Source organism: Hyalella azteca, unplaced genomic scaffold (assembly GCF_000764305.2).
Source record: "Hyalella azteca isolate HAZT.00-mixed unplaced genomic scaffold, Hazt_2.0.2 contig11550, whole genome shotgun sequence".
In the NCBI taxonomy this organism is placed as follows: domain Eukaryota; kingdom Metazoa; phylum Arthropoda; class Malacostraca; order Amphipoda; family Hyalellidae; genus Hyalella; species Hyalella azteca.
Window position 1 is genome coordinate 11,552 of NW_025941543.1, and position 22,007 is coordinate 33,558.

The 22,007-nt window shown below is 40.5% G+C and overlaps 2 protein-coding genes across 3 annotated transcripts; one reads left to right on the forward strand and one right to left on the reverse strand.

The window, feature by feature from the left end:
- The first annotated feature begins 3,224 nt into the window (after nt 1–3,224).
- On the forward strand, nt 3,225–7,791 carry LOC108683145 (actin cytoskeleton-regulatory complex protein PAN1). Its single transcript, XM_018172429.2, has 4 exons — nt 3,225–3,283; nt 5,086–6,054; nt 6,836–7,165; nt 7,337–7,791. Exons 1-4 carry the CDS (start codon nt 3,263–3,265, stop codon nt 7,634–7,636), a joined length of 1,620 nt encoding a protein of 539 aa, XP_018027918.1. The 5' UTR covers nt 3,225–3,262; the 3' UTR covers nt 7,637–7,791.
- A 1,530-nt stretch (nt 7,792–9,321) lies between these two features.
- Nucleotides 9,322–21,429, reverse strand: LOC108683146 (protein Rae1-like). 2 transcript variants are annotated; one of them, XM_018172431.2, is made up of 8 exons: nt 21,279–21,429; nt 20,717–20,812; nt 18,237–18,341; nt 16,437–16,598; nt 14,810–14,989; nt 14,269–14,643; nt 11,931–12,022; nt 9,322–10,127 (listed from the first exon to the last, which is right to left on the reverse strand). In XM_018172431.2, exons 1-7 carry the CDS (start codon nt 21,384–21,386, stop codon nt 11,939–11,941), a joined length of 1,110 nt encoding a protein of 369 aa, XP_018027920.1. In that variant the 5' UTR covers nt 21,387–21,429; the 3' UTR covers nt 9,322–10,127; nt 11,931–11,938. The 2 variants fall into 2 exon arrangements, with proteins under 2 accessions (XP_018027920.1, XP_018027919.1); XM_018172430.1 differs by lacking the exon at nt 9,322–10,127 and having other exon boundaries at nt 10,384–12,022.
- Nucleotides 21,430–22,007: the final 578 nt, after the last annotated feature.

Below are 22,007 nucleotides of genomic sequence, written 5' to 3' on the forward strand. Positions count from 1 at the left end.
TATATAAAGAGATGATGTCTAAAGGCATCCTTTGTATAGGAAAACAATATTGAGAGCTTTGTCATAGGTGTGTGGCAGAGATGAACATAATCAAACGGTTGTAGCTGTTCAGTGATGTAGTACCATTAACTTTGTCGCCTCGTAACATTAACAAATACCTAATTTTCGAAGCTATAAGCTTGCTTATTTCTAAATCAGAATCTAAATCAGAACCTTAATATTTTCCCAATAAATGGCATCTTAAATATCCTCTTAAAATTTCCGCGTAACGTCAAAACATTTCTAGGAGAGTGCTAGACTGAAAGTAAACCGAGACAGTGACACAAACTTCGACTTGATCTATAAATGATAATTTCATACGTATTCATTTTGAAGTTATTGCATTTGTTTCTCTAGGATAACAGTGACTTCTGAATGGCCCGCATGTCATTTCTGGGACTATCAACCAACACCTAATTTATTAATTGCGAGTTGCTTCTTGCCTGTTGAAGTGAATAATTTTCCTAATTTATTAATCGGATTTATAGTCATATATTGAGATATTTTGAGCAATAGGTATTACTGTTTTACCATCTTGTACTCTTCAAAGTTTGTGCAACTGCATAGCATAATTTTTGGAACTTGTTTCCTTACACATTTTGAACGTCTGGTTTCTCGAGCGTTGGGACGTCTCGACGTCTTGGGATAAGTTCAAAAATAAAAGTTGGTTTATATTGTATGTCTCTGTATTGAAGTCTAACACTAAATTGTAACGTTATTTTTAACTAAATAGTAACGCTGACACTCGTGTGGCGGGAGTGGCTGGCACTCGTGTGGCGGGAGTGGCTGACACTCGTGTGGCGGGAGTGGCTGACACTCGTGTGGCGGGAGTGGCTGACACTCGTGTAGCGGGAGTGGCTGACACTCGTGTGAAGGGAGTGGCTGACACTCGTAGTCGGGCAGATTTATGATTAAAGCGAAAAGCACACAACACACGAATTTTGGAAATTTGATGGTGAACGTACAGCCCGACCCACGTTTTTTGGGGCGAGCCACAATTTATTTTCTACTTTTTAGTCCACAAGAATAACGTGTTTTTTTAAGTTTTTTTAAAGTATTTTATTTTCTCCTTTTTAGTCCGTTGCTACACATGAAAAACGTTGTTGCAGCCAATTTACTTGACTTGACGTACGTATCGATGATACGCAGCGTAAGCGCCTGCTCGTCTATAACGTCAGCACCCGCACGTCATACTATATATATACTATTTATATATACTTTACTCAATTAAGCTAATTTAGGTCTCTAATTGCTAGTTTTTATGATTGTATCTGAAATTGTTAGGCGAAAATAGCCTGCATGCCGAATTTCAGATCTTTAGAGCAATCAGAAGTGGCCGGGCTAATTTTCGTTGTCAATGTTAACAACAAACAAACAAACAAACAAACGCGAAGCTAAGCTAAGAAAAACGTGTTAAAAACGTGTTAATTACTTAGGGACTTTATTAATGATGCATGTATATCGCATCTATATCAAATTATGGTAGATCTATATATTAAAGTATTTTAATCTATACTAAATTTACAAAAAAAGTATTGCAAATTATAGCAAATCAATAAAAAATTATATCCAATTTTCAAAGGCTCCACGTGTGTAAGAAAATCTAGTTGTAAATACTTACATGGGAAGACATGAGAATATAAGATTTCCACGTCTGTGTTACCGTGCTAACCTCAGTATATACTCAGCATAGCAGAACCAAACAACTATACTAATGACTTACGCAAAGTTTGCGATTAAATACTAAAATATGAAAAAAAAATTAGATCAGTACTCACTGCAGTGAGTGACAGAGAGCGCATTTTCTCGTCCATCCGTCCGTGAAGTCACGGACGGACGGACGGACGGACATGACGAGCACACTAGCGCCTTTTTTCATAATTGAGAAAATGCGCTAAAAAGAAGTCCTTGGGTTAAAGTTTACATTTAGATTATGTCCCGGCCACGCAAACAAGAGGGTAGCTCCAGGTCATAACCCTATCAACGATAGCATTTATTGACCAGATAACCCTTGAAATTAATGCTTGTTTCCTTCATTAAGGAAATAAAAACTGAAAATGTGCAAGAATTAAAGAGTAAAATGTAGCCAGTGAAAACGCGGCGAAAAAATTTAGAGGACTATAAAAGCACCGAAAATGACATGAAATGAAAAAATTAAAAATAAAGAATCGGGTAAAGATACAAAAGTAAAATACGGTTATGAATATAGTGAAAACACAATGCAGACAAAGAATAACAAAATGAGTAAAAGTGGAAAAATTGCAATCAGAAGTACAAATAAAATTATTTTTCAGTAAATACAAAAAATAGTGCTTCAAACAGATACAAATATGACATATGGCAATGTGACAGAAAAGAACCTCCAAATTTATAAAAATCGTGAATTAATATCACAAAAGCAAGAATTTAATATCCGAATTTATGTAAAATGTAAATTATTATCGTTATTAAAGCAAGATACGCATGTGCTGCACGGCGTGCGTACGGCGCACTAATCTTGTGAGCGTTCACTGCTTATCGTGCGTGCGCTCCGTTATCTCCACTAATTGCCAACTCGTCCCTACGAACTGCTGGCCAATCCAGAGAGAAATTAGCGCCGCTGGTCTGACCTGAGGTCGTCGGATTCTCGAAGTCCACTAAACTGCTATAGATATTCTTTCAATTAATTTATTTTTGATACCATTAATATATTCTACTAATTATTTGCGAAATTAACACGGCAGAAAAATATCAATATGCTCGTAATATGCTGGCCGCATGCCACATTTCCCTGCACGTACAAGTCTGATTTATGATTTTATTATATTAACATAACGGCGCGAGGCATGTCATAGCTTTCAACAATACGGTACACACCTCTCTACAACGTCAGTGCAGCGTGAGGTCACGGCAGTACAGCGTGAGGTCACGGCAGTGCAGCGTGAGGTCACGGCAGTGCAGCGTGAGGTCACGGCAGTGCAGTGTGAGGTCACGGCAGTGCAGCGTGAGGTCACGGCAGTGCAGCGTGAGGTCACGGCAGTGCAGCGTGAGGTCACGGCAGTGCCGCGTGAGGTCACGGCAGTGCCGCGTGAGGTCACGGCAGTGCCGCGTGAGGTCACATGACCTCCACTGCGGTGCAGTGACATGTGACGGCACGCACTGCAGGTGCACGGCAATGCAGTGGTCGTGTGCAGTGTAGAGGCGAGCACTGCGTCGGGAGGAGCTGCGTCTTAAGAGTGCAGTCATGCTGACTCGTCGGGTCTTGGTGAGTACTATGATTATGATCACAGATCAGTGAATAAAAACTCAAATGTTTGATTAACTGGCTGACGTCGTAAGTCATGTTAGCGATGAATATTTCAATTAATTATTTTCAGTGCAGGCGCGCCATCCTATCACGTATATAATCATGTAAATTGATAAAGTTTTATAAGATATGAATCTAGGAATAGAGAAAGCTGAAAAAATCTATAACTCACATCGATCAGACAACGAGAGTCTATTCGCATTAATTCGTGTTATAAAAATTTTACAATTTCTGGGGTAACAGCGGAGACGACAAAAACGCTTACATGAGCGCCATTTATTATTTAAACACTCACTAGTCAATTCAGATAACAATCTTAAGATGAACTGTTATCCTCGAAAAAAAAATATCCAATTATCCAAATTTATAAGATTTGAAATGCATTGTGATTCCTTTTGAGACTCGGTCTTGGATACATATGATTTCAGATAATACTTTATTCGTTTTGAGACGCAGTCTTTGATGTATTAGATTTAAGATACATCCTCATTCCCTTTAAGACACATTCCTCGGTAAAGAAAATCGTGATGTGTCGTTATTTCATTTAAGACGCAGTCCAAGATAGATGAAATTAAAAATATATCGTAATCCCTTTCGAGAGTCAATCGTTGATGTATACGATTTGAGATTCATCGCGTTTCCTTTGAGACTCAGTCATTCATGTATAAGATTTGAAATATATCTCGTTTCCTTTTAAGAATCAGTCATTGATATTAAGATTTGAAATTTGAGACTTTTTGAGACTTAATGGTTGCAAAAGTTAATATACGTAGTTAATACATACAATGTATATAGTATCGTAGTTAATATATAGAAGTAGTTAGTTAGTTAATATATAGTAGTACTACTACTATATATAGTAGTAGTTATTTGATAGTAGTTAGTTAATATATACAAGATATACAGATACATCGCACTTCGTTAGAGATTTTCAGTCATTTTGTCCAATTTCCGATCTTTTGTGATTTAATTGATGGGTTATATCTCTGCCAACGTGGTAATGCTGCAATTTGTATATGTATGGTATGTTTTTAATGTATCAGTGTTGGTTGTATAGTAAACAGAAACGAGTAAGATTCACCGACATGAGTAAGATTCACCGACATGAGCAAGATTCACCGACATGAGTAAGATTCACCGACATGAGCAAGATTCACCGACATGAGTAAGATTCACCGACATGAGTAACATTCACCGACATGAGTAAGATTCACCGACATGAGTAAGATTCACCGACATGAGCAAGATTCATCCATATGCTTTAATGCAAGGCCTGCGACATATACTCAATGCAGCGTAACACACGCCAAGGCTGTCACACTCTCTGCACCAGCACGCCACTCATGTGGAGAGTGTTGGTGCATCTTCATCCGCACCTCATTTCTTCATCCGCGCCTCATTTCTTCATCCGCACCTCATTTCTTCATCCGCACCTCATTTCTTCCATCGTAAACGACTTTTGCACGTCATGAATTTCATACATAAAAAAGCTGTGCTCAGGAAATAACAATGATTGAGCGACATTTTTCTAGCTGTGGATTAAGCGATTCAATCGCAAGTGGTGATAACCAGAAAATATTGCTATTTTGCTTGCAAATTTCGACAAAGTTAAAGCTGGAACACTTAATTTATGACCTTCAAATTTGCTTTTCATGGAAAATTTACAGCAGCAAATGTTTTATTTCATACATGAGAATGATCAAAAGATGACAGATAATACATAACTGACGCAGAGCTAACATCTTTCTTGTCTGGCACAGAAATGGTTGCTAGCGACCCTGGCCGCAAGTATCATAGCCAGCGCGCACGCCAGTGACTCTTCAAGCTTAGAGAGCCCGAGTGCAGCGGCAGTCAATCCAACGCCATCAAATCCATTGGCAAGACTAGAAAAGTTGCGGAAAAAACGAATGAGAAAAAAACTAGATGCGGACGAACCTCATGATATTTCTGAGACACGCCCATTTCAAAACGAAAAACGTCTTCTAAACAAACGAAAAGGGGGGTTTAGAGATCATAAATCACACGAGTCCCCCAACGATATCAACGAACGACCTCTCGGAATTGAGGGACAGGCTGAAACTTATCCTCTAACCGATGTGGCTTTTGGAAAAACAGAAAACATTGACGAACTACCGAACGATGATTTGCTTCTAAAATCTGATTTATCGCAGTCTTCTGATCGACGACGCAGGCTAAAGTTCAGAGGAGTTTCGAGTCACGAACGAACAGATGGAAGAAAAGGAACTGTGTCTGTTCAACCTATCGTAGACCCGCACAACAGAAAACGGCCACTCACGCATCGACGGTCTACAAAACCGAACTTGCAATCCCATTCAGTGTCTCCAGTACCGACCCGACCACAACGTAAACGAAGGATTGTGCGTAAGAAAGAATCAGTAACCGAGGAACTACACCCCAATGTTGGCGTAAACTCGCATCGACTGCTGCTCGAAGGTTTGGAAGAAGAGCTGCGTGCTGAGCACGGAGCACCGACGAGGTCCACTTGGCATCACTCGACGCCGGCGGCAACTCTGACTGCTCCTCAGTTGGTTACCTTGCCCTTTGTTGAACAAGACTTTGCGCCTTTCGAGAAATCGTTTTCAGGAGCAAGTGATCTGCATTTCCACCCTCTGCTTTCTTCCATTTCACCACTCCCTCATCCGGTGAATGACTTTTTTCCGAGGCATGGGCCCCACTTGAGCAACCCGGTCCTCGTTCCTTCGGCCAAGGTAACAATCAGATTAATTTACGCAACGTATACTAGAGGGTTTGCTATTTAATAAGTAATACTCGTATATGTATAATATACCTGAATCAGTGGCCCAGTGATTAAAGTTCAGAGTACCAAGATTGGAGCAGAGAGGCGCGGGGTCGATCCCATGCAGCTCTGTGCGCCAGTTTCTGGCCAGAATCGGCAAGGAGGCCGGGCGGTTAAGCACAGCAGAATTGTAGCAGTGAGTTGCGAGTTCGAAACCGCAAAATGCTCTGAATGTTCTGTGATGTTGAGAATCGGCGACAGGCCTACGGCCTAAAAAACGCCGAAACCGCAATTATTATTATTATTATTATTATTATTATAGTGGTTAAAGTTTAGAGTACCAAGATTGGAGCAGACAGGTGCGGGTTCGATCCCAGCTCTGTGCGCCAGTTTCTGGTCAGAATCGGCAAGGAGGCCGGGCGGTTAAGTGAAGCAGAATTGGAGCAATGAGTTGCGTGTTCGAGACCGCAACAAGCCGTGAATATTCTGCGATGTTAAGAATTGGCGACAAGCCTACGGCCAATTAAACGCTGAAACCGCTATTATTATTATAAGATAATAAATTTAGCTCAACTTTGTCGTCGATCTTTTTAGTAGAGTAAACCAGGGACGTCACTAGATTTTACCACTTTTTCATGATCTTATTCGAAATAATTTATGTGCTTTACAATATTTTAGGCGGCTGAAGCCTACTAAAATAGGCGCAGTGACACCTCCAGATTAAACTGATATTTAATTCCTCCCCCTGGCAGTCTTTGTCACCACCGCTTCCATCGGGAAGTACACCTGGTCACGGCCCACCTCCGCCTCCTCCACTCCCTCCAGCTGTTCCCCTTCATCCCCCAGGCCTTCCCCTACCTCCTCCAGGTTTGCCAGGGAAACGTACTCCCCCTCCTCTGTTCCGGCACCACACGGAGATCAAGCAGCTGTCGGGGGGCAAGAGTCTACAGAAGCCTGCACCCGAGCACTACTACGACGACCGCGGCAAGGAGAAGGCTAAGAAATTATTCAACGAAAAATATCCGAGATTCAAACCAATAAGAGTCAAGAAAAAGCGAGGAAAATCTTCTTTCAACGGCAAGGTGAGTTTTATGCGTGAACGATTTGATGCGTTAGGTTCATTTTTGGAGTTAGGGATTTGTGTGTTCAGATCGTTGGTCGATTGGGGATAATATTGAGCATCAAGTCTTCAGAGATAATAAATTACGGCATTTCTCAATATTGAGATGTAATATTTATATTATCTTTCTTAGAATCGGTGTTTCATCCACCCGCTGGCAAGGGACTTACCAAGAAGTTCCAGGTGCCATCCGCACAGAAGCGGGAAATCCAGAAGTTCGAGGAAACAAAAACTGAGAAAATCGTTCCCCTTCCCCGGAGCTCCGCCGGTACCATTGCCCCATGCCCTAGTACCAGGACACCACAGGGCCCATGGGTACGTGAGTGTGTACGCCGCCGTACCCAATGACCTCTTTCCCATTCACAGCCGCGAGTTCCGAGCAAAACATTCAGAATATTGGAAATCTTTTTACGGTCGCGCTAATCGATACTAACGATTCATTCCTTTGAGATGCAAAAACCATCCAAATTAAAAACTAATTCGTCTATGACTTTGTACACTGTTGCATACGATCCACACAAACACGATGGTTTGTGCGGATAAAACGAGAAAAGAAAAATAAATTGCCGGATATATCTATAGCATGTGTATTATTTATTTATTATTTTTTTGCATTCCATAATGAATTCATTAAACAGACTTTCCTCCTCTGCACTGAGTTCTTACTTAAGGCTTTAGCATCAAAAGGCAACAACACATACCATGGGTTCAAATCGAACGAAGCATTAGAATTTAAACGTTATTACTCTACATAAATAATTCAATATAAATGACTGTATGTAGCTTTTTTCCCATCGCATCACAGAATGCTAGTAGTCATTTGTTCATTCACGCGTTAAACGTTCTGCTGTCATTGGCACGAGTTCAGAGTCCCTTAAAATTTTTCATTTTGCTGAGTGCAAAATCCATCAGTCCCTTGGCAGCGCAGCTCTAAACTCGAAACTAACCTAAAAAGTGCTTACATAATTTTTGGGAAAGAGGATTTTATCTATCAGGAGCCGGGACCCAATTTGAACTATTATCATAAGATGGCTCTTGTAGCTTAAAATATTAGCCATTTATATGAATGTACGCCGCTTCGTTAAAATTAATTGACTTCTGTAAAATAGACAGTGGATAAGCTCTCAGTAAGGATCGGCGAGGCGCTGTAAATTAACATCCCGCTGCAATAACTCGATTAATGAATGTTCATTTCCATCAGCCCAAGGTAGAGGTTAAGGAAACGCAGCTAAATGAGATTTAACTTATTATTTGCAGCTAAGTATAGCAGTGCTGCGCTGAATTCGAAACTAACCTGTTGAGGAAAATAGCACCAAAAATTACAAGTCTTCTACGACTCTCAAGGAACGAGGCCATTGATCGCGTTCGGGGATGGAAAATTTCTGCGAAGCCGATCATATCGAGTAAATGTATTTGATTACTGCGTTACTTGAGCAAAACTGAGAGCCCCGGCTCGCCTGGTCGAACGGACGCCTGAGCTACGAGCTCAAAAGCGCCACTTGTCATCGCAACGCCAAGGCAATTTACCTTCCGTAGCACCAACTCAGTAAAGGCGTAGCGGTATCACACTGCAGCATATAGAAGCTCTCTCACTACGTAAGTCACAGCCTCGTCATCACGAATGATTTCAGTCGTCATTAATGTCTCCAATCAAACTCATCACACAAGAGGAAGAAGGTCCCAAGGCTAGCCGGTAGGAGCAACCGAAAAAGAAGCAGCGTCAGCATCTCAGTGAGACGAAGAAGGAAAAATAAGGATGAGTAGAAACAGCAACGAAGACACTAGTACAGGAGGTTGCCCACGAAACAGAGAACGGATAATTTCAGAGAATTTCCCGTCTACAGGCAGGGTGGGCAGGGTGGGCAGGGTGGCCTAGTGGTTAAAGTTCAGCAGAGTATCAGGATTGGAGCAGAGAGGCGCGGGTTCGATCCCAGATCTGTGCGCCAGTTTCTGGTCAGAATCGGCGAGGAGGCCGGGCGGTTAAGCACAGCAGAATTTGAATCAGTGAGTTGCGAGTTCGAGACCGCAACAAGCTGTGAATGTTCTGCGATGTTAAGAATCGGCGACAGGCCTACGGCCTAATAAACGCTGAAACCGCTATTATTATTATTATTACATAAAAACTTAATCACACAACTGCCGCGCCTACATAACAACTCACAACGCAACGAAGACCCCGTAATCAGACACCGCAAGCTCTTTGGAGTGATGAAAGCGAGGGCTCTCAGGAGTAATGCTCCCATGAGCGGGAAATTTCATCAGACTCCTGACGGTTATGACACGCGTAGAAGAACCTGAGAGGCGACCTCTCAACGACATCACGCAGTCTTACTTAAACCCATACCGCCAACACGCAGTAAGTCTTACCTAAACACACACCGCCAACACGCAGTCACAGTCTTACCTACACATAAGCCGCCAACACGCAGTCACAGTCTTACCTACACATAAGCCGCCAACACGCAGTCACAGTCTTACCTACACATAAGCCGCCAACACGCAGTAAGTCTTACCTAAACACACACCGCCAACACGCAGTAAGTCTTACCTAAACACACACCGCCAACACGCAGTCACAGTCTTACCTACACATGAGCCGCCAACACGCAGTAAGTCTTACCTCAACCCATACTGGCAGCTAAGGAACTAGCTAACTTAGGACGTTACTAAGGTAGCTGTAAGGGATCGGTGGGTGGGCTTAAAACGCCACATGGACGAAACGTTCCCACTGTGGGGTTTGGTATGAAGGTGTGGGCGGTACAGAACTTCATGCTTCCCCACAGTTGTCACGCGCACTTAGAAACAACATACAAGAACGTCTCCTTTACGATATTCTGAGTGGGAGGTTCGGTACATCGCAGTGGGGCTGGTCGCACTCCGCTTGACTCATTGTGTTGACCCACTAACCGCGCCGAACGGTGCAGCTGCAGAAGAAATAACTGTAAACATGAATACAGTATAGATGAACCTCCCGCTTCTGCGGAGGGCAGTTCGTTTGATTCATGTTCGAGGTTGCTAAATAAAACTAGGAATATGATTTGTATCCAGAGTTCCACTAGTCGTTAACGTATTCACGCATATAAAATAAAATTAGGCAAAAGAAAAAAATTGTAACGCTTCGTCAATTTCCGCGGTGCGTGAAAGTAACGCCCAACAGTAGCAATGAGAAAAAGAAAGATATTAAAAATTGATTTCATTTACTACCAATGTAACATTTTGAACGACAAGTAGGAGATCATAAGAGATTTATGACTTTCGGTCCGGCAAAAAGTCATAAGAATGCTAACTAAATTAAAATCATTTACAAGTGTTAAGATGGGAAAATACTGCACCAATCGTAATTATTTATGGTTGTTAATATTTGAATTAAAACACTCCCAAGGCAGAACTTTCCTTCTCAAACTCGATCGAAAAGTAGAATTACCCTAATAAAAAAATTATTTACTAACCAAGAGACCGACAGTATAGGTCAAGTTTCTAGTTTTCCTACTAAGCTTTCGTCTACCGATGCCAAGAAATGCATTTTTTATTCAAACAGCTATTCACACCAGAATTTCATACTGCAAAACTAACAATACAATCAGCTTTATTTGCGTCACCAAGAACTAAACAGATAATACGAATCTTAGTTTCACGGCTCGCTGGTATTCACTTGATGATCAATAAGCTGCGCGTGATTGCCATAAATATCACCAGGTTATCAGTTTTGTACATTACGGACCACCCAATACAGCTTCCAATTCTACAAAAACACATACGCGCGGGACAGCACCTCGAATGAGGTCATTGGTTCAGAATATGAGATAATATGGGCTGAGTTTGCCATGCTTGGTTTAATCATTTAATGGGTTCGATAGGAGATGTCGACAGCTGAAACTGCCGCAATGAGTTCAGTGTCAGTTTAGTTAAAGACAAGTTAGAGATGAAAATTAGGTGTGCAGGTTACTGATGTAGCCATCAACAGCATGGAACCGAACAAAGACTAATATTCAATGAATGAAGATTCAAAAGAATAACAGATTCTTTCATTCATTAGCACAATTCACGTCAAAGTAGCAAGAGCTGAAATGAGGGCGCACAGAAAATTCCTTTTGGAAGCCTTTAGTCTTTTTGGATGCATCGGCCAACACACTAGCTTCGTACTAGAATTACTTTTATTCTGTACAATTGAGGTCCTAGCTGCAACTACTAACATGTTTACAGAAGTTGTCCGTTTTTATCCAGTAAAGTATGACCGTTGCAGTGGAAGTTACACAAAGTAATACAATGTTACGCCATGAGTGTCACTAAGTAGCGTCACTAGTATCGCTAATAGTGTAACTACTCTGCATGCCCAGCTGAAGGCTAGTTCAATATCTACCATTCAATCGGAACAAATACATCCTTGCACCAGGGTTACGGATAATTTGTCTACACGTGTTAAAGACGAGATGGATGAAGGCTATTAGCCGGCAGCCGCTACTGGTAGTGACATGACGCTCTATAAACTATGTACTTGTTCAAAAATTTCTTATTGTTAACATTTTGATAGGTTCAGAAGAATTTTTTTCATTGCGGACAAGGTCATGTAAAATAAATGCCAAAATTAGATTCTATTTGTAACTTATCATTCGGGGAAAAATTTGTACGAATTGACGTGAGGTGAAACTCTGTCCTTACATGGATTTGGTCCGAATATCAATAGACACAGCAAGCCTATACGAACAAGAGGTAAATAATCTATTTACATTTGGCTCTACCGCGTACGAGGTTTGAGCTCATCTACGCAGGGTCTCAGGAAGATGTAGTTCTTCTTCTGGGGGTTGTACGACTCGTGGCCCTGCAAAAAACATACACCGTCAAAACATGTTCATTATTATAAATGTTACGTTCATGATAATATGTGTGTGATAATAAACTATACATAACATCAATTTTGAAAACTAATTTGGTAAATTTTAATAATTAATTCAATAAATTTTAAAAATATAATTAATTCGAATAATTTTAAAATATGATTTGATTAATTTTAGAAATATAATTCAATTAATTTTAAAACTTTAATTTAATTAATTTTACAAATATAATTTAATTAAAGTGAGAAAAAATTAAATAATTTTTTAAATAATTTAAATTATTTCAAGATCATTTCATACAAAGAAGCAGTGATGATTAACGTGTGAAAGTTGAAAGATTGCAACGGAATGGCAAGCTTTGATCATAGGCAGGCCGAGACAATATTTAGAAGGAAGGCTAAGGACACAATGACGAATACAGGGTGATTCACGGAAACTTCCTGTTCTGTATTTCGCGTTGGGCAGCCAGATGTTGTAGGAAAAGAGCGGGGAGCATTTCTTATGAAAGACAAGGTCATAAAGTTTTGTGTCCCGCCTAGTCTGTTGCTACTATGCATTGGACAAGTGAGCAGCGTGCGTTTGCTGTCGAGGCGTACTTTTGTAATGGCCATTCAATTATGGCTACTCAACGAGCATTCCGTGATTGATTCTGTATTTGTCCTTCAGATCGGGTTCCTGATCGGAATAGAAAATCGATTGTTGCGTGGATGAACACATTTAGGGCCAGGCAAGTGAAAGTGTGAATGCTAGAGGGTCAGGAGGTCAGCGGACTGCCTCAACACCCGAAAACGTAGAAAGAGTTAGAGAGAAGTTTCTGTGTTCTCCACATCGTTCAGCACATAAACCCGCGGTTATTCTGGGGATTTTGAAAAGCGATTTTGTACGAATACTCCACAAAAAAGAACTGCAATTTTATCCCTATAAATTGTCTGTAGCACAAGAACTCGGCTAAAACGATTTTATTGCTCGCCGAAATGCATATGAAGAGCCTATTGAGAACTTGCCTCGCGATGCAGACGTTTTCTTTAGTGATGAGGCTTACTTCCACATTTCCGGCAGCGTAAACATGCAAAACATGCCGTATTAGAGTGATAACAATAACAATGAACTCCATCAGCAACCACTTATTGTGAACGTGTTACTGTGCGGTGTCGAAAGTCGGCATAATTGGCCCTTATTTCTGGGAGGAGAACGAACGCGCAGTAACGGTGACTGCAGGTCAGGTAAATGATTGACACCTTTTTTGCCAAAACTGGCTGAAACGAATGCCAGGGATGTACGGTTCCAACAGGATGGAAGCACGGCCCACACATGGTGATGTTGAATGGATCTTCTGAGACGACATTTTGCAGAGAGCCTCATCTCCTTAAGAGTTTACCTTCTCTGGCCGGCACCATCCCCCGATTTGGCTCCATGTGATTTTTTTATGGGTTTATCCTGAGTCAATTGTTTACAATGACTGTCTAAGGACCCTACCTCATTTGAAGAACAACATACACCAAGCCATCGCCAACATGCTTCAGCGAGTTGAAAGGAATTTGAAAAATCGACTAACTGAATGCGCTGACAATGTGGGCCGTCATTTGTCCGATGTCATCTTTAAAACTAAATGAGACAAAATTCAGGTAATGTCTTTTGCAATAAAATTTATCCTGTAATGATGTCTTTATAATTTTTTATTGAGCTTTCGAATTGGGAAGTTTCCGTGAATTATCCTCAACTTGAATTAAGATGAAAGGAAGAACAATAAACGACTTTGGGGAACATTACAAAAAACGTACATCGAATAAAAGAATAACTTCAAACACAAAATATTAAGACTTGGATAAAATATTAGAACGGAAATGCCAATTTTCCAGCCCGCGGCCCTGGCCCTCGGAGAATGAATAATGCAATACTAAGGTACTCCAAAAATATTCTAACAAAACATAAAAACGTGATTCTACGGCAAGTATCAAATTCTTGATTAGGTAATAATCGTAGTTCATCGGAGTAAATAATAAAAGATAAATAACATGCACATTATACAGCAGTGTTAAACAATACATTTACCTATGAATTCAACTAGCTGAAAAAAAGCAGTCATCAATAAGGCATTACTAGCCACAAAAAATATTCGCATAATTAACTATTTAAAATAATACTTTTATAATATGATTAAAGATACTGAATTCTAAATAGTGCGTGCAATAGAAAACTTGAATAAAAAGAAGAGACAGGAAAATCTGACCTTTGACCAGTCATAGCTGACGGCATACGCGAAAATTTGTCCGTTGTTGTTGAAGGCGCAACAAGAGATGCTCTGTTCCATGGCCTCGCTGTTCTTGAGTTTTGTCCGTGCGTCTTTGTCCCAGAAACTGAAGCGACCATCAGAACCTACGGTGGCTAAAGTCCCATGTGTTGGATGGAACTTGATGTCGTTGACAGCGTATATTTCCTGGAATCCGTTGGGTGTGCCATTAGCGCTGCGGTGGCACTTGAACGTGAAGTTGTCGCGGGGGTTGGGGGCGTTGATGTACTGAATAGCCACGCGACCTTCCACAGAACCTAATGCGAACCCGGCGGGCGTGTTCTTCTTGTCGCGGAAAATGCTCACGCAGCGGTGCTGTAACATAGAAAAAAAGCAAATATCAAGAGTTTGTTCCATGTAAAGGTTAAAGATCAGACAAATGAGGAAAATATTTGATATTAAACATATTGATATATTGAGTGGTAATGGACTTGATCGACTACTTGAGGAGGAAGAACGTTATGGATTTTATGTCATTAACCTGATACTTGAGAGGAGACTCGATCTGTTTACACTCCTGGGGCTGCTGTTCGAGCCAGTAAACAATAATGTTCCTGTTTGCTGTGCCCACGACAGCCATGGGGTAGTCGACGTCAGCGCAGTACACGCGCTCCGGCAGCTGCATGCTCATGATGGGGTTGGGGGAACGCGTGTCCCAGAACTGCAGTGAGTCGACATACATTAATTCATTATTCTAAATTGTTACTTATTTAATTTAATTGAATGTGCCTGAGAAGACAGCACAAGGGAACAATTGTGAAGACGGTAATGGTGGCTCTGGCAGGAGTTCAGGGATGATATGATGGAGGATGCAGCCATAACTGACCCCTCAAGAGAAAACTAATGTCTAAATACAACAACTTAATAAATAAAGGATTAAAATATTTCAATAGGAGGCAAACCCAAACACTTGGTTATATCCATAGAACATTATGGCAGGATTCTTATGAAAGTATTTACTCTTGTAAACCATTTCCTTCATAAACGATTTCATAATCGTGATAGATAACAGGAACGAAAATTATTTATAAAAGTTACCTTGAGGAGTTACTATAGAACTACATTAATTGAAAAACTGGGCAATGCAGACATGAAAAGACATTTCAACGTAAAAACTTAAATGATAGATAGAGTAGAGTAGAGATAGATTCCAACCAGGCGGCGATCCATCGTGGCCTGGGACTGCTACGCCCCGAACAAATACTATGAAAACAACGATAAAACTAGCATAACTGCCTCAAAAAATGGAGGCACGTCAGTCATAACCGTAACTCAGGAGCTGCCGGATAGGTAGGTCTATATGCACGCACAATAATACTGGAGCTGACATAAATGACAGAGGTGCAGTATTGTGATGAAGTGCATATACCAATCTTTGGAACGAAAAAATATCCGAAACACATATACCTTTGGAATGAAATAATAAACGAAACGCACATACTCCCGGAATGAAGGTGTAGACGAAACTCGAGGAACGTAACAACGATGGTATAGAATAAATGCATAAACTATTGGATCACAAGAACAGAAGAAACGCATTTGTCAAAGGTTCGTCGACCTGACACTTAAGAAACGCCAATACCTTCGCAACAAAGGCATAGACGAAACGCATCGGTGTTACGTAAGACTTATTACATTATAAACAAAGTTGTACGAAGAGATAACACGTAGGCTACGTTCATGTGGTGTAGCCATACACTGTCGTGTGGGACACAGCGATATCTTATGAAATAATATAAAATGAAATACATGGACACAACAAATTATCTCCCTAGGATACTTGCACGGAAATATAGTAACATTACAGCCAATTATGTAGGAGCCAAGGGCCATACTTTCAAAACTCGTTAAGTGAACGTAAGTACTTACGCTCTATTTTCTTGTCTATGATTGGTGGATTTTGCTCGAAAGGCCGTCAATGATTGGCTGATGCACTTACGATCTCATAACTTTTTTTGAAAGTTTAAGCCCAAGTCTGCATGTCTATCATCGGGTTAAGTACTGGTAATTCGCGCGCAGTAATTTGACTGTACGTAAAAATATTCGCTAAGAAAATTCATCACAAAAAATCTCACCATAGATCATTCAGAGTTTGTGCACATAAATACCTTGAGCGTCTTGTCCCACGAGCCTGTCATGATGCAGGAGTAAGTGGGCGCCTTGATCCAGTGGACGGTCTTGACGGGCGCGTCGTGCGCGGCGACCTGCACCTTCTGGTTGCTGCCGAGGTCCCAGCAATGGACGCTCTTGTCCGCACTTGCCATGTACACCTGATGGTAACAGCAAGATATAATATATAACTACTGAAAAAAACGTGGGTAATTCTGAATTTATTTGATATTATAATATTGAACTTGTGTGCAGGTGTTGAGGAGGATAAGGTGGGTTGAAGCGATGTAGAGTGTGTGTATGACGCGATTGTCTCGAGGCCGTGGTACCGAGTGCTGTTTACATTGAACGTTGGCAAGTCCATCAGTAGAGGAATTCGGCGTCACTTCGAATATGCGACGCCGGCCTAGATAAGCACCCTAAAATTCTCGTCAAATGTTGTTCTTCTGAAGTCACGGTCACGAGCATGGCCTACAGTCTGCAGACGTTCTGACGGCCGCTAATGTTCGCCGATTTTGAACATTAGCGGTCGTGAGAAACCTAAACTCGTCGAGGCAGGTACGATTCCTGCAAGCGCGTCTAAAATCTACTAAGAACGGCAACGACTTCGCCTTTTATGTACGGTCAGCATCATTGCTACGGCTGTGACTTAGCCATCAGACAACGCGAGACACAGGAAACGTGCAACGATTTGAACGCTGTCAATCAGAAGGTTAAAGTTTCGAGCACTGAGCAATAATTATTCTCGGTACGGTGATAAACACGGTACGGTCACAGTCACCGTGGGTGGCGGAACGATCACGATGACAACAGCGATACGGCTACTGGGAACGTCATTACGGCAGAAGGCCTTCGGTCACGACATTGCAACAGTACCACTACAGATAAACACAGTTCAGACACGGTAGAGTAAGAAAGGATGAAGATTTGTAACTTAGCACAGTTGCCATGTACACCTGATGACAACACGAGGGAGTTAGTAACATTAGTACAGTTGTCATGTAAACCTGATGACAACAGGCAATAATTCGCAATCTTAACACGTTGACTACGATTGCTTCATCTTGTACTATTATTTCATTTTTTGTACTTTTTTTTAATCAGGGTTGCCAGACGGTCATTTTTTCCGGACAAATTCCGTGATTTAGTTTTTCTCAATTGCATTGGCCGGCTAAAATTTATTATAGGGGTACTTCCTAATTAAATTTTAAATACTGCAATAAGAAAATAAATGGAATTTTCATAGCGGAACCTACAAATAAACTAGTAGTATACATTGAATTATCGGCCTTTTTGGGCCTTTTTTTGTTCTCGGATTTGGCCGATTTTAGTTAACCTGGGGCCATACTTTCAAAACTCGCTAAGTGAACGTAAGTACTTACGCTCTATTTTCTTGTCTATGATTGGTGGATTTTGCTTGAAAGGCCGTCAATGATTGGCTGATGAACTTACGATCTCTTAACTTATTTTGAAAGTATAGGCCCTGAATTATGCACCACTACCTCCTGGAGAAATACATTTCGTGGTACGCATATGTACCAATACGTAGTCAACGTGTTAATACATTTTAGCTCCATTTAGTACAGTGGCCACGTACACTTTATGTCAACAAGCTATGTTGTCCAACACAGTAAGCTTATATAACCTCAGTACAGTTAAGCTACACGTAATTGTAGCTTCAGCTAACAGCAAAATGCTGTTGTACAAAAAAAATTCATATGTTCTAGATTATTTATATCTTATACTACAGACTCTATGGACAGGAAAGTGTCGGCAGCAGAGACCGAGCGGTTGGTTACCTTGGTGCCATCGTCCTGCCAGGCGACGTCCAGCACGGGGCCCCCCATGGTCTGCTGGGCCTTGCCCACTGTCTTGCCGTCCCTCTGCACCTCCCAGCACCTCACCTGTACAGGCATAAAATAACGTGAGATATACAGCTGCACCTCCCAGCACCTCACCTGTACAGGCATTAAAATAACGTGAGATATACAGCAGCACCTCCCAGCACCTCACCTGTACAGGCATACAATAACGTGAGATATACAGCTGCACCTCCCAGCACCTCACCTGTACAGGCATACAATAACGTGAGATATACAGCAGCACCTCCCAGCACTTCACCTGTACAGGCATACAATAACGTGAGATATACAGCTGCACCTCCGCATCTATACAGCCATACAATGAACACATGACACGCAGTCTCACCTCAACTGCCCTATGAATTTTCAATTAACACATGACACACATACAGTGGCATCTCCCAGCACCTCCCCTGACACAGCCATACAATGAACACGACAAAATTTCATACAATAAATACACAACAAAATTCATACATGAACCCATAACAAACAGGCCTATTGTGAAAACAAAGCAAGAAGGTCCATAAGATGAATGTTTGATGGCTCTCAATCCTTGTAAAGTCAACAATGAAGGAAATCTCAATCAATAAGTTGGGGTAGACTAATATCAAGGAACTAACTTGATTAAAGTACGTAACTCAAAGTTTCAACCATGGACTGGACTGGACTTTCAACCACTGGAAACTGAATGTATCTCATAATATGAATTGGATAAAACACCATTTTCTTGAGCATAAAAAAGTACAAAATGACGAGATATTTTTCTCGTCATATGTATATACCTACTTATTTTACGAGTAGTTTTTCTGAAAAATAAAGCAAATTAAATTTAATTCAGCCGGTCGTCATTTCTTCAGCAACCCATTAAAAAGCTACATTCGGCCTAGATAAGAGTAGATGATATCACAAAATGTCTTGATAGATACCACTACTTGATAAACAGGGGCTAGACAGAATATGGGAAACAACTGAGAAATCTACAAAATATATTTTTTTGTATGGTCTGGGTCCACTTTTTTGCGGCAATTAACGCCTCAATTCTCCGAGGTATTGATTCATAAAATTGTAAATTGTTTCCAAAGAAATTTTATACCATTATTTGGCTATAACTCCTCCAGCTCTTTTAAAAACAATGGCGGCGGGAATCGACTTGACTTGCATCACTAAAATCAACCATAAATGCTCAATAATATTCAGGTCTGGTGATTGTGGCGGCCAAATAAGAAGCTCTAATTCATTAAAATGTTCCTCTTGCCATTTTTTAACAATTCCAGCTGTATGAATTGGGACATTATCATCTTGAAAGATAGCATTCCCTTCCGGGAACAGTGCTTGAACGATTGGAGGAACTTGGTCCTCCAAATGCCTAAATAGTCACGGCTGTTGATTCATGAAGAGAAATCATTGGTCCGCCGGATTTCTAAGAACTAGCACTAAAAATCATCACAGATCCCGCCATGTTTTATGGTTGGGAGGAGGCAGTTGGGATTAAATGATTCTTTTGGCCGTCTCTAAACGTAAACTCGGCCAAAGTTGGAAAAATTTTAAATTACGATTTCTCAGAGAAAATCACATTTTTCACAGCTTGAGAGATCATTTTGGCCGGTTTTTGCACCACTCTAAACGCTTTAAAGCATTTGCTTTTGAAACCAGAAGTTTTCTAATTGCAGCTCATCCATAGAAACCAGACCTGAGCAGCTCCCGGCAAACAGCCTTCTTGGAAACTGGGTTCTGTAGGTGTCCATTGAGATCTGCAGTAATTTTAACAGCCGTGGTTGTTCAATTATCATTCACAATTCGATTTAGGCACCAACAGTCTCTCTCAGACAACTTCAACTTTCGGCCAGACCGTATGGCTGAGGATGTTTTTCCTTCTCTTTCAAAAGCATTCATTACTTCTCAGACAGTAGCTCTAGAAACGTCAAGCATTCGGGAAGTTTCTGTCACACTAGCACCTGCCATTATGGGCACCAACAATTTGACTTCTTTGAAAGTTAGAGAGATTTGCCATTTATAGGTTAGGTTATAGTCACAAAAATGTATTAAAAATATTTGTGCATGGTTAAAATATAAATTGGCAGCAGCAATAAACGATAAAACATAAATATATGCTATGTTTCAATTGTTTATAACAAGTTCAAAAATTGTGTCAAAATGTCAGGCATTTTCTGTATTTTGTCTAACTCCTGTATATTACTAGGTGCTCCTAATATGTGATGCATACAAGTACCTAGGTGACCCCACTACATGATATATACCAGTAGATGCTCCTACTACATGATATATGGTACTAGTAGATGCTTCCACTACATGATATACATACCTATACCAGTAGATGCTCCCACTACATGATATAGACCAGTAGACAACCCCATTACATGATACGTACCACTAGATACCACTAATTGCCTCACATTATTATCCCAGCTGCCAGCGACCAGAAAGTCCTGTTGTAATGCAGCAGGAGAGAACTCCAAGCACTGCACGCTGTCATCAGGAGGGTTGATCACCTGCACCACAGACACATCATTAGTATAATTTCTCTCATGGATAGAGTTCAATGTTTCAGAATGAGAACTTGAAGTTCTAGGATTGCTTTCAAGGAAGGCAATTTTTCTTTTGGTGACATTTTACACAGAATCTGTTGAAGTAGCAGAATTGGCACAGAGTGACAGAAGTAAAAATAGAAATTGGTCTTGGTTCATTTGAGAGATCTCACCAAAACCTTCCAACGCAGTGAGTATTTATTAACAAAAATCATTGAAAAATATTTTGCAGCATTATTTGTAGTATAGTTGAATTTTATTGAGAAAATCTTAATAACACATAATTATATTAAATACAAAACAAGAAGTGACAATCTTCAAGAAAGATGACATTGCACTGGCTTATTTGACACACTCTTGAAGATTACCAAATGAAGAGGAATGATGAACATATTGGACTGAGATGAAAATTATTATCATCTCCTCTTACCTCAAAATCCTTCATAGGATTAGCCGTTGCTGGAGTTGTGGAGGTATTTCCAAAACCTCCAAAGCCAGTACTTGTAGTTCCAAATGTGCTTGGTGCACTGAACATCATTGAAATTTATTGATACCTATTTTGAATAATAAGATCAGTCTCTGCAAAAATAGAAATTGTCAAACAGTAGTATTTTGAAATAATAATTTGATGTACCGGTAATCATAACAATGGAATTTAAAACTCAAATGGGCAGTCAAGGCAGGTAATTATATGCCAAATATATAAATGAAATTAATAACTTTTTATATAAACCAAAACCTCCCTGATAGGCATCCCTTCCAATCTAGTGACGTAGCGAGGAAAACATCTACCTATGCTCTGAACCACGACTGAACTATTTGAGCCGTGATTCTATGGATTTGCAAGACGCAATCTATTTTTTTGAGCCGTGAATACCATATCCCAGCCATGAAAAGCCATTAATGTTCTGCAAACTTGTTTGCTAAGTCCTGTTCACATGTTACCCCAAATCTCAAATTTTACAATAGAAACAGCACCAAGAACGTTTGTCTTTACTTTATAGGTAACTGAGCACCTGATAATGCAGTCTAATGTGACTGCAACTATGTAATTACCAGTTGACAAATGTTTAGGGTTCACTCATTATGCAGGATATTTTGGTGGAACCATGGAAGCATTCTACGGAACTGCAAAAGTTGAAAATTTTGTGAAATGGCA

Coding starts and splice junctions, on each gene's coding strand:
- LOC108683145 (XM_018172429.2), top strand. CDS start 3,263: ATGCTGACTCGTCGGGTCTTG. Junction 6,055..6,835: donor TCCTCGTTCCTTCGGCCAAG/GTAACAATCAGA, acceptor TCCCCCTGGCAG/TCTTTGTCACCACCGCTTCC. Junction 7,166..7,336: donor AATCTTCTTTCAACGGCAAG/GTGAGTTTTATG, acceptor TATCTTTCTTAG/AATCGGTGTTTCATCCACCC.
- LOC108683146 (XM_018172431.2), bottom strand. CDS start 21,386: ATGATGTTCAGTGCACCAAGCACATTTGGAACTACAAGTACTGGCTTT. Junction 20,813..21,278: donor ATCCTATGAAGGATTTTGAG/GTAAGAGGAGAT, acceptor TCTGTGGTGCAG/GTGATCAACCCTCCTGATGA. Junction 14,644..14,809: donor AGTCTCCTCTCAAGTATCAG/GTTAATGACATA, acceptor TCTATGTTACAG/CACCGCTGCGTGAGCATTTT.